General features: G+C 42.1%; 1 protein-coding gene across 1 annotated transcript; it reads right to left on the bottom strand.

The window, feature by feature from the left end:
- Positions 1 to 591: 591 nt before the first annotated feature.
- LOC145401632 (glutamate receptor 4-like) lies at positions 592 to 10,871 on the bottom strand. Its single transcript, XM_080273825.1, has 5 exons — positions 10,806 to 10,871; positions 9,989 to 10,147; positions 8,781 to 9,029; positions 1,218 to 1,385; positions 592 to 711 (listed from the first exon to the last, which is right to left on the bottom strand). Exons 1-5 carry the CDS (start codon positions 10,869 to 10,871, stop codon positions 592 to 594), a joined length of 762 nt encoding a protein of 253 aa, XP_080129951.1.
- Positions 10,872 to 13,068: the final 2,197 nt, after the last annotated feature.

Below are 13,068 nucleotides of genomic sequence, written 5' to 3'. Positions count from 1 at the left end.
ATCTTTCAACAGTGTTGTCACAAGTTTCATGGTGTGTCAGATTTTCTATTTTATGTAGAACATGAAGTATTTGTTAGAAATTGGACACTGCTTTTATTATCTTACTTTGGAAACTTAAACTACCTAAGAATGATCAGGAAACTTAAGAAAATGTCACCTGAATGAAGATGCAAATCAAATAACTACAAGGAGTAATAAAGGATATTCGGGTACTGTATTATTTGTTTATTTATTTATTTATTCATTTATCTATTTATCTTTAGTTCCAATTGTACCTAATGAAATTATCTCCAACGTTTTCTTGTTTCAGAATATTTTTCTTTTTATTATAAGTCTATACAGTGACCACTTTTTTGCACATTATTGCCGCAGGCGTAAAAAAAAAAAAAAGGACAATTTTATTAGAGTGCAAGAGTAGCGGAGGAATTGATAACAGCTGTATCAAACCCCTCCAGTTCAAGAAAATATCGAAACCTAAATATAATCGCCTAAAGACGAGAGAGAGAGAGAGAGAGAGAGAGAGAGAGAGAGAGAGAGAGAGAATAAAACAAAATAGTTCATTATATTGAAGGCATTATACATTAAATATTTTCAGGGCGATGAGGTGTGCGGGGACAACAGCAGCTCCAGAAACAATAGCAACAGCCCGCACCCGTGGCCGAGGAAGAACAAGAAGAAAGCTCCCTGCAGGTGATTCAAGGTGAACACAACCTGGACAAGAAGAGACATCATGTAAAGAGAAAGAAACACTATGGAATTAAAATATACAAGGCTGTTTTAGGCATCAGTTCACAGCTACACAATACTCCGAGCTTCTAGCTTAACGACATTCATTCACTTTCAGATATTATCAAAGAGTCAGGGAAAATTGTTGCAGTATTTACGAATACACATGAACATACTGCATGACGCTGATCACCATTCTGTAAACAGCACGATAAGTTACTACTATGCCAATTAGTACCGATTTTAAGAGAGGGCGTGTATCTAATGCCATCTTGGCTGGCGCGAAGTATAACGATTTTTTACCGAGTAAATATAGTTGTGCTACAACCTTTGTTAGACAGAAAATTTTTTCAGTTGATTAATGTAGCATGGAAGCAGCCCCCCCCCCCAAAAAAAAAATGAAGATAATCTACCGTACAGTGTCATTAATCCTCTCTCTCTCTCTCTCTCTCTCTCTCTCTCTCTCTCTCTCTCTCTCATCTAAACCTTACAAGCCTGGTGTCCTTCTCAACGGCTGTGTCCTCCTGCTTCTGTGATGACTTCTGGTCCTGGTATTCCTTCACATAAACGGTGCTCAGGTCATATAGCCACTTGTTGATTAAGCCAGCCTCCACACACCGCCACATCACTACGTTGAAGTTCTTCAGATAAGGTGCACCCTGAATCAAACAGCAAAATAATCTGAAGGATGTAAGCCAATGCAAGGTTTCTGTGAGCTTTTACAGAGTTAAAAATGTGTATATCATGGAGTTAACTGGATTTATCCATGTACACCTAAAATTTTGAAAACTCACATACCACTTCTTTCTGCCTTATATTTTCCAGTTGCTGTCAAAATCACCTCACAGTCTAAACCAGCCTCAACCATGAAACGGTCCGGTATCCCTCCTGCCTCCACCTAAAAAACATTAACTTCAAGCAACCATTTTTTTTTCCACGCCTCTCAGCCAACACCATTCTATCAGATACTAACTATAACTCATATTAAAAAATACAAAAGAAAAATAATAGGTTACAGGTGTTAGACAATAATGATGCATAAAAAACAAGAAGGATCACATAGAGAGTACAACACTTGTACCCACCACATAAACTAAGGGCAAAACATTTGAATTTGCCCTATGTACTTTATCTCCGACTGATTGCTCTCTGTCACGGGGTTTTTATGTATATTCAATATTAAAGATTATTGTTCAATAATACTTGACAACAGGACAATGAACTGACTTGTGAAAATCAAGCAATGATTACTTTATGTCGGCTTACTTCGCCGATTCTCTAAGGACGAGATTTTATCAGCTTTCTCAACAGTACACAGCAGAGACTAATGACTCACTCGTGCTGTTTATTAGTACTGTTGGCCTCTGGAGAAAGTGACTCCACCCCTGATGATCAATAACTAATGATAACAAGTTCTTGCTGGTGCAGTTAACTCGTAGATGGCACAACGGATTTGAGTTAATAAAAAAAAACTGGCCTAAGTAACAGTTGTGAATAATGCAAAGCGTTTATGCAAACTAGGAGCTGCAACTAGAATAATCTATCTATCTAACTATTGCCAGACACCACAATCCCGCAAAGGGTGGCCATTTGACACTGAGTTAGTTGTTTTACAGGGAGGGGCACCAACCCTCCACCAACCCACTTGTTGACACGTAGGGAGCATGTATGGTTTGGATATATGGTTACCACCCAGCGTTGTAAATGGTTTCTTGGCTTACAGGAAACCGTTTGGCTTGTCACTCAATGTAAAGCCACCTGTAAAGGAAAGAAAAGGAATAAGAAGTGACAGGAAAGATAGGAGAAATAGAAAGAGAGGAGGGCAGACACAGAAAAAGAATGATAAAAGCTAAGGAAGTAGGCAGCACTACATCAAGTGAGTGGATGATGGTCGCCACCACCTACCACAAAGCTAGAATAAGCTTATGGAAAAATAAAACACGAGTTTACATTACATTAAGCAAAAGAAAAAGAGCTGTTACTTTTATTGATTACAATGAAATAAATTAGCGTTTCATGAGTATCAAGATGAATTCAAATAAGGAGATCGCACTCATCCACTCACTCAAAAGCTAACTCTTAAACCTAGGAAAAAACGAAAAGAAATACTGGTCAGAAAAGTGGACAAAGCGGATGACTGGGCGTCGTTGCTGAGGAAGGACACTGCACACGCTGAGCCTCTCGCCAATCACGCTAGGTAGGAATCCAACGCCGGCGGCGGGAACTAGGCGTCGTTGCTGAGGAAGGACGCTGCCACACACACTACCTGCTTCCACGGCACTCAAATCTTGACTGATTCAAATGTGGGAGAGAGGCGAGTGTCGTGGCCGCACTTGCTAATGGCCAACGAGTGTGAGCGATACACACCCTCAATATCACTCAGGCGGAGGTTAATGTCATGCCCAGACGATCACTTATGAAATAGTGAAAAATGTCCGGAAAAACACTCCCAATCGGGTGAATACGTGGCGGTTAAACTGAGCAATAAATACTGGGATTCCACTAGAATTCGCGGTTTCCCACCAAAGTTAATTTCACGAGTTTATTCAAATACCTAATCGCGCCAACTTGTGACATTATGCCCCATCAAAAATGAAATTTTTTTCTCAGGAAAATTTTTTTAATATACATACTGTATAAATCCTAACTCAGTCACGCAAGATTCACACTGTGGTGTGTGTGTGTGTGCTATCCTGCTACAGGAGAAAGTCACAGTCGCCAGTGAGCGAAAAAACCTCGTATTTACTTTAATAGAAGCAAACTTGAGGGAAAAACTCGATGATGACGGTGAAAAATCCTGTACTTAGGTCAAACTGAGTGAAAAGTTCGCTACATTTACATTAACAACTAATTGTTATGTAGTATGATGTATGTAATACATGGTGTAGGTGTGACAGTTGTGATGTAACTGTACCTACGTGTAAAATGATATAATACAAATTAATAGTAAATAATGACGACGAGGCAGAAGAGAAGAGGCGGCAGCATGCGTCAGGGATGATCAGCTATTCTGCATGGCAATGCTGCACCCTCCAGCTGCACCTGCGAAAACAATCAACATGGAGCATCAAAAGTGTCATTTCTCTCTCTCTGCCTAGCAATCAGTACTTATGTCATTATTAACCAGGAAACGTAGTCTTAGGATTTACAAATCTCTCAGGACCCTTGTAGTTTACTAGGAAACGTGCCAGTTCTTGAATTCACAAATTTCTTAGAACAAGCAGTTTACTAGTTAACCTAATATTATTAACCAGGAAACGTGCCAGTTCTTGAATTGCTCAAATCTCTTAGAAAGGGCAGTTTACTGGTTAACCTGACTTTACACTTGCAATTAATGACAGGAAGCTGAGAATCCTTACTCAGTCTCGGGCAGGTCACGTTTTAACACCCACCGTGGGTGTGAATACTTGTGTGGATATTGTGCATTCTCCGGGAATCCTCAGAGAGGCCCACAGCCCGAGACATTCCACAAGGTAATTCATACACAGCCTCGGACTGTCTCTGCAGGGTTCTCAAACTTCCCCCTTAACTTATGGTATACATGTATATACAGGTCCTGGACATAACGTGTCCTGTTGGACCAATGGGCAAGGCATCAGCAATTACTGGTACACTTTTAACTGGGAACCAGGCTGGTCCTTGGATTACTCACATCTCTGAGAACGCCCGTCTTATGGAACCCAGTGTACAACAGTTGTGTGTGTTAGTCATCAGTTAGTAGGCGAGACATCGGGTCTGCACCCACATTACCACTGCCCTCTCTTTCAACTGCTTCCAGAGTTTATGGGTGTGGGTTCAAACGGCACAGGGAGGACATGTCCCTGATTGATGTTACATGGACACACACTGCAGGAATGCACAAAACTATCTATTTCTTGTCCCATCCCTGGCCAGAAAAAGTCAGCTCGGATACAGCCCTGGGTCTTCCATTTCCCCATTGACCTCCTGAGGCTGAACAATGACCCAGTTGTAACACTGCTTGGCGGTACTTGGCGGGAACGACAAACTGCAGTCCAACTTCACCCTGGGGTGTCCGTGACTCACGGTACAGCCGTCCTTGCTTACGAAGGAACTTGGCTTGACCTCCCCGTGAATACTTTATCACTCTACCCTTTTGTTTCTTTTGCACGGCAGCAAGTGTCAGGTCAAAATGTTGTTCTTGAACAACAACTTGGCTACACATCAGATCTTGCGGCAATGCAATGGTCACTGGGGTGACACAGTTTAGAGCCTCATTCATGGCTCGTGTTACTGCAGCTGAAGTCTGAGTAGCATCATCTTCGGTGAAACTATCCTTGGCACCAGGAATATTGCCTATGATAAGGTCAAATAAGGGTTCTGGCATGACAACTGCGAGTGTCGTACCAGTATAAAATGGAGATGCCACCTGGATATGTGCCTCAGGGAACAATCAAACTGATCCATCGATAAGGTGCGGAAAAGGTTTGTCCCGATGGTCGATTGTGTGGCTGATACTGCTGCTGGTTAGGGTACTTGTTGTACCACTTCCACTCAGGTTTCTGAGTGTGTTGCCCCTGGTCCTTCCTCTGCGGTTTTGGACCTTGGCCATTATTTTGAGAACGGCCTTGTTGCTGGGGTTCAGTCTGAGACGGTTTCCCAGATTTATCAGGTTTCCTGTTCCAGGTATGCTGCTTGCGAGTTTGATACCCGTATCCAGTAAAGAATGCGTCAGCCTTCTCCACCATTTGGCTGGCATCCTTTACCTGGCAGATCTTAAGCTGAGCCATAAGTTCAGTAGGCCACGACTTTTCTAGCTGCATGCGGAGCATAAGGTCAATTATCCCCTCACATGTGGAAGGAGTTTCATCTTTCTCCATCCACTCACCTAAGTAAGCAGTAAGCTGGTCAAGAAACTGAACGGCAGTCTCTTTTTCCTGTAAACGCGCCCTCATGAACTGACTCTTGGCGTCGTCAACTGTGAGACTGTATGCTTTGACAAGTGCGACCTTCATCATCTCATACCAGAGATTGTCTCCACGAATTCTGTGGAGAATATCGAGGGCAGGGCCCTCAAACAGGCTAAGAAACTGAAGCTGCGTAGCTGCATCATCCAACTGGTAAAGCTGAGCCATGTCTTCAAAACGAGCTATGTATGGCTCGATTCGCTCGCCTTCCTTGTATGGGGGAAGCTTGATGTGTGGGGTCGCCAGAACATGTGCAGGGAGAGTGCTAGTGGAGCTTGGGCCAACTGCACCAGATGTGTCTGAAGCCAAGGAATCTCACTTGAACTTCAGCATTTCAAATTCATGTTTTTTGCATGCTTCTCACTCGGTACGTTCGTGATCTCGTTCTCTCTCTTGTTCCTCACGCTGTTCTCGCTCATGTTCTAACTCGAGTTTGCGTTGTTTTTGCTCATGTTCTAACTCAAGTTCGCGTTGTTTTTGCTTGTGTTCGCACTGTTCTCACTTGTGTTTGCGTTGTTCTCGCTCGTGTTCACGTTGGATTCTACACTCTTCATGAGCATCACTCTCGCGTTGCTGCTCGTGACTAAGCCTTTCACAAGCATCACTCTCGTGTTGCTGCTCGTGACTAAGACAAGAGAGGACATAATCCTTTACTTCAGTTGGGTCTGTAAGCCCCATGTCTTTGGCTTCCTGTACATAGAAGCTGGTAGGACATGATGCTAACTCAATCTAAGTAAACTAGCGACTCAGTACTGACTGCAATTTTTGCAGAGAAAGATGCCGATAATCGAGAATAAAGAATATAGGCACAGGTCAGTGGTGACCAGTTTTATCTAATGAAACTGGTAAAGAAAGAAAATTAAACAATCAACTGACTGTGAAAACTATTACATAAATTAATAGAACTGAATCAATAATCACCAGTAAAATAGTGCCTATAGACTTTAATAATGAATACCTAAGTATGAACGAGTGAGTATGAGCCCATGAATAACTTTAGAGCTAGGAGTTAATATCCTGGAATGAGGTCGCCAAATGTCATGGGGTTTTTATGTATATTCAGTATTAAAGAATATTGTTCAATAATACTTGACAACAGGACAATGAATTGACTTTGAAAATCAAGCAATGATTACTTCATGCCGGCTTACTTCGCTGATTCTCTAAGGACGAGAATTTATAAACTTTCTCAACAGTACACAGCAGAGACTAATGACTCACTCGTGCTGTTTATTAGTACTGTTGGCCTCTGGAGAAAGTGACTCCACCCCTAACGACCAATAACTAATGCTATTAATGATAAGTTCTTGCTGGTGCAATGAACTCCTAGATGGCACAACGGATTTGAGTTAATAAAAAAAAACTGGCCTAAGTACCAGTTGTGAATAATGCAAAGCGTTTATGCAAACTAGGAGCTGCAACTAGAATAAGCTTATGGAAAAATAAAACACGAGTTTACATTACATGAAGCAAAAGAAAAAGAACTGTTAAATTTATTGATTACAATGAAATAAATTAACGTTACATGAGTCTCAAGATGAATTCAAATAAGGAGATCGCACTCACTTGCTCACTCAAAAGCTAACTCATAAACCTAGGAAAAAACGAAAAGAAATACTGGTCAGAAAAGTGGACAAAGCGGATGACTGGGCGTCGTTGCTGAGGAAGGACACTGCACACGCTGAGCCTCTCGCCAATCACGCTAGGTAGGAATCCAACGCCGGCGGCGGGAACTAGGCGTCGTTGCTGAGGAAGGACGCTGCCACACACACTACCTGCTTCCACGGTGCTCAAATCTTGACTGATTCAAATGTGGGAGAGAGGCGAGTGTCGTGGCCGCACTTGCTAATGGCCAACGAGTGTGAGCGATACATACCCACAATATCACTCAGGCGGAGGTTAATGTCGCGCACAAAGACGATCACTTATGAACTAGTGAAAAATGTCCTGAAAAACACTCCCGATCGGGTGAATACATGGCGGTTAAACTGAGCGATAAATACTGGGATTCCACTAGAATTCGCGGTTTCCCACCAAAGTTAATGTCATGAGTTTATACAAATAATTAATCGCTCCAACTCATGACACTCTGAAAGTCAAATTAATTCATCCTTACCTGACCCCGTAATGAAGTTTGACCCAAAGCAGTTCTAGACTGAGTTGACATTTGCTGTGACTGACATTTGACCTTTCTTTGTGACCTTGACCCTTTGACAAATTGTTCTTATAAATGAAGCTCTGTTTCCTTGCCTTTCCCGGAACCCTTCCTCAAAGTTTGGTTTAAGTTAACCTTCTCATGAACCCTTCACATTTGAACTATTGTTTTCAAAAACAATAAAACAACCCCTTGTCTGATCCTAAACCCATCCACCAGGTTCGGTCGAAATAAGGTCAACGCTGCTTCAGTTATTTTGTTCACACAAGAACACACGGGTCGAACTTTGATCTTGCCCTTTGACTTAAAGCCTTTCACTGACTGATATAAAAGCTGATTTTTTTTTCACTCTTCTCTTTCCCTCAGTCCTTCCTCCATGTTTGGTCTAAATTGGATAAAAACTGACTGTCCTTCATCAAACTTAAACTTTTCCCTATTACCTTGATCTTTGACCCATTGTCTGACCCTCAACACTTTCATCATTTTTTGTAAATTGAATAAAACATTTGGAGCTATTTTGTTCACACACACACACACACACACACACACACACACACACACACACACACACACAGCGATCAACAAATATCCACACTCGCTTTTGGAGCGCGGGTTTTAACCCTTCAGAGCCCAGGGTTGCTGCACATTGTATGTTATGGAGAAGGGTTATTTACTATGCCACCCCTCGCTTATTGGCTCACAGTTGCGAAATTATTTGGTCTATGACTCAGAGCTTCATCCTTATTTAAGTTTTTGAAAGCACCCAAACAGTTACCTCTGGGTAACATGAGGCTGCAAATGGTAAAATAAAAATAAATGTTGTAAAAAAGATACTATATAATTTGTTCTTTACACATCTCAGCTGTCGCTGTGCATTTCATCTCAAGTTTTTCTGTCTTGCAAAGCAAAGAATATAATCTGACATTAGCTGGAGGAGAATACTAAAAATTACTCGTATTTCTTCTTTCACTTACTTTGGGCAAATACCACGCGGATCCGGTTGGAAAGAACTGCTCCTTGGCCACATACAGATCAGTCTTTCTTCTGGGGTTGCTGTTGTGTATCATCATCTGAAGCATGAGGAAGATGCGGTAGTTGATATAAGAGATGGTGCCCTCCACCACCATCCGCATGCTGTTTTCTTCGTTGTCGAATTGCATGTCCCTCCACAGCCTTTGGTACAGTGCGATGGGGGACGTGGAGAATAGCTGTTGTTGTGCTCCCTGATTGTAAGAAAGTAGATGAAATTATAACCGTGCATAATATTAAATGCCTTTATCCTATTCACTTCAAGGTGCTGAACACATAGTGATATGATAGAGACAAATATAAATAATAATATGGTGTAGTGCAGGTCCTGTTGTTGTTACTGTAGCTTCAGACTGTAGGTTGAAGCTTTCCCTTTCCTGCAGTCCGCCTTCCTCCTTTGGCATGACATGCAATGGATGTCTGATTGATCGGAAAACTTCAGCATCCGGCTATATCGGTTCCACAACGTGACGGCGTCTCTCTGTTGCACCAGTGAAAGTGGAATGGGAGGAAGCATAAACCTAGATAATGAAGTAAAACAAAAGAACATAATGTTAGTCAGTTATTTGGGGTTCTCGTCGTCGTAGCATGGCACGTCGCTCTCCATCCTTTGATACTCAGGGATGGGGGATGTGGAGAGTTGGTGTTCCAAGCCATAATGGGAAGGAAGGTAGAATATGCTGACAAGATTTCATCATATTTAGAGAACACGCCCCTGTTGAGCTGATTTTACTCGCTATGTCCTTCCTGGCAGTTAGGATTTGTGTTGCGTTGAGAAAATTATAAATACAAATTAGTTTCTTTTATTGTCAAGGTACTTTTTGAGTTCCCTGTACAATATCTGTCCCTTGCCCCCCGCCTCTCTCTCTCTCTCTCTCTCTCTCTCTCTCACACACACACACACACACACACACACACACACACACACACACACACAAGCACAAAAAACATTGCACTGAGACCCCTGTCTGACAATCCTGAATATCTGACAACTAAAGTTTGTGCCAAATACTGTTAACCGAATGAGTGAGTGTAGGCTAGACTATGATATATAACTATTTACTGAAAGAGGATAAAATAATTCACTGTTTCAAAGTTTTTCATCCTGTATCTCAAATGTATACGAGTCTTGATCCGTTTGGCGAATACCTACCTGAACTTCATTCATACCGTACTTCAGGTTGGACCCAAGGAGCTGCTCGAGTGTGCTTAGCGGCGGGGGAATGAAGGGCACTGCTAAATTGCTGGTGAGGGAGGTCTTGTAGTGGGTCGTCACCAAGAAGGCGTACAGGAGCCAGAACCCGAGAAACACCTGGGGAAAAATGGCAAGTGCTACACTTCTTTCAAACTGATGTTATTAATATTCATTACCCTTCATTTTTTTCTGTATTTATCTTGTGCGCTTTTCACGTGCCACCAAATCAACGTATAAACATGAAATTAGATTAGGACCGTCCGTAGTCGACCTGGTGATATCATGACTTATTAAATAAACAACAAATTATAATGGTAGAGTTATGTGCATCTGCGAGACGTGGCACTGAGCAGTTAGTAATAACCCTCCTACCATCGATACAAATATAATAGATTATGTGATCAAATATTGGCGAAATATTTCTTATCTGCCAAAACTATTAGGATCAAAGAAGCCTTAGGAAAATGAAGTGTCTACTGCAATATCAAATTAGAAAACGGATTACATTAATAAGTGCCTTAGCACTCGGGTGTGACAACAGTTTCTGAGGCAACAGTTGATACTATGCCTTTGATGTGTGTGTGTGTGTGTGTGTGTGTGTGTGTGTGTGTGTGTGTGTGTGTGTGTGTGTGTGTGTGTGTGTGTGTGTGTGTGCGCGCGCGCCTATACTCTGAATAATAGGTGTGTGTGTGTGTGTGTGCGCCTATACTCTGAATAATAGCACTTGAAAAATAAAAGCATGCGATATTGAAAAGGCAATGAGACTCATACTCACCCTGCCCGCTGAGAGCCAGAGGTACTGATAGAGGGACTGGCTGAAGAAGGAAGCCACGATGCTCATGAAGGCGAGGGAATTCAGGAGATGGGAGGAGGAGATGGTGGCTTGAATGTGGTAGAAGACATGGTAGAGCAGAACCCCACCACACACAGACACCACCACACACACCCACACCTTCACTGAATGGAAAGTGCGAAGAGAATCTGTTGTTTATAAATGAACAAAAATATTACAATGAAGTGCGGTAACGAAACTTAAAACTGAACACCATCACATAAAAATTACCACATACATCCATTCACAACAAAAGTTTAATAGGTTTAATGTGTATATGAAGAAGACTATGGAGGTCTGAATGTGGTAAAAAAATGATACAGCAGAGCCCCATTGCAGGCAACACCCCCAATCCCACACACACACACATTTATACGCCCATCGCAAAGAAAGTTTAATAAGTTCATGTGCAATAAAAAACTGATATACATAGATAAATTGCTGTAAAAATCTCTTCATCCTGGTATATATCACCGTACACATTTAAACATCCGCTGCACTTCAAGCACATCGAGTTAAATCTTCAGTAAAGGAAGTAGCTGAGATTAGCTCATGTAAAGGTATGTGGCATGGGAAGAGTTTATGAGACACTATGTTTGTACAGGAAATAATAAAATCCAACCCAGTGCCAACCATGAATGTTTCTTGAGCTGAATTTTTCTCTACGAGGAATATTGTTCCGAGCTGTTAAGTATCCGCAACCAGCATACCTTTCTTCTTCACGCACCTACTTATCAAATCCATCCATCTTCGTCTTGGTATTTCATGACACTTAGAGATGATAGATCAAGACAGAGATGAGTGGATTGGATATGTGAGTGTGTGAGCAAAAGGTAAGGGTGGCTGAAGGTTCGGCGGTCATGTGTTGTCACCACAGGAAGCAGGCCGGTGAACCACCCTTAATTTTTTTCGGACTGGAAAGCAGTGGCCTATTCTCAGGCTCCTACACCTCGAAGAATGGTAATAATATTATGAGCTCGGCTATTATCATCTGTATTGCGCACTTTGACTCATGTTGAAAAGTATACTTTAACCAGTGTTAAAACTGTACAACTGACTCAGGCACTGATTATTTGAATTGTTTATTTTGTGAAAGTTGCAGCAACTTGACATGACTCATGCTGAAAAATCTGACGTGCTTTGGGATCGTCTACTTCGACTGACTGGAATTATGAAGGATATGTCTCACTTTGACTCGCTTTGGAAGATTGAAAGAACTACCCACTGACTCACGCTGTAATTTGCTTCATTGAGCCAGGGTGGTGTTTCCTAGAATGGCATAGCTTCGCAGAGTCCTACACTGAATAACGCACTTCCTACACAGATTTGCACTGGAATTACATACATGAACTTAAATATCGTACACTGTCTCACGCTGGAATTATTTTCTTTAACGTAAAATTATCGTACACTGACTTACTTTGAAGTTAAGATACTGACTTACACTGGAATTTCCTGTATTGACTTACACTGACAAATCCTACACTGACTAGCTGGAAAATTCCTACTATGACTTACACAGGAATGCTGTCATTGGGTTGAAATGGCCTAGTGTGACTCACTCTGGAAATGCTGATTTAGCCTCATATTGAGGTTGAACTGCTTACTTTGACTCAAGTGACTGATAAGGAGAGCACGAAAGTACAGTGAGACTTGCTTCTGGGTGTTAAGGATGGAGGGGGACAGAGGATGAAATAGCTGGTGCGGTAGTGAAATCCAGGAGTAATACGAGTCGGAACACAACCCACCATATTGGTTATGTTGGAACATCCTACTTCAACTCACGCTGGAAAGGAGTGATGAGTTTCCGCCAGTTTGCGCTCGGGGGACTCTTGGCTGTGATGAAGGAGATGGCGTCCATGAAGAACATCTTGGTAGGATCCAGTAAAATGGCTCGCTCTTGCATCATGGTTAGGCATAAGGAGAAGTTGGCTCGCCCGAACTCAACTTCACCCATTACCCCAGTCCAGTGGCCCTGGGAATGGACGAGACAGGTAGGGAACGATGGGATTTATTTTTGTACGTGGCATAAAATTGCCATATCTTTATTTCGAGAGCTGATTCTATCTATCTATCTATTGCCAGACGCCTTAATCCCTTATACGGGGTGGTCACAAACAAATCGCCTCCACGTCACCTTGTCCCCTGCCATTTCACTGCCCCGCTCCCAATTCCCCCCCCCCTCTCATATACCTCTCCACTGCAT

Source organism: Coenobita brevimanus, chromosome 56 (genome assembly GCF_032717465.1).
Source record: "Coenobita brevimanus isolate Jiangsu-jjx chromosome 56, ASM3271746v2, whole genome shotgun sequence".
Classification (NCBI taxonomy): Eukaryota; Metazoa; Arthropoda; class Malacostraca; order Decapoda; family Coenobitidae; genus Coenobita; species Coenobita brevimanus.
The sequence above is the reverse complement of the archived record's forward strand: the minus strand, read 5'-3'. Positions and strand labels throughout refer to the sequence as shown.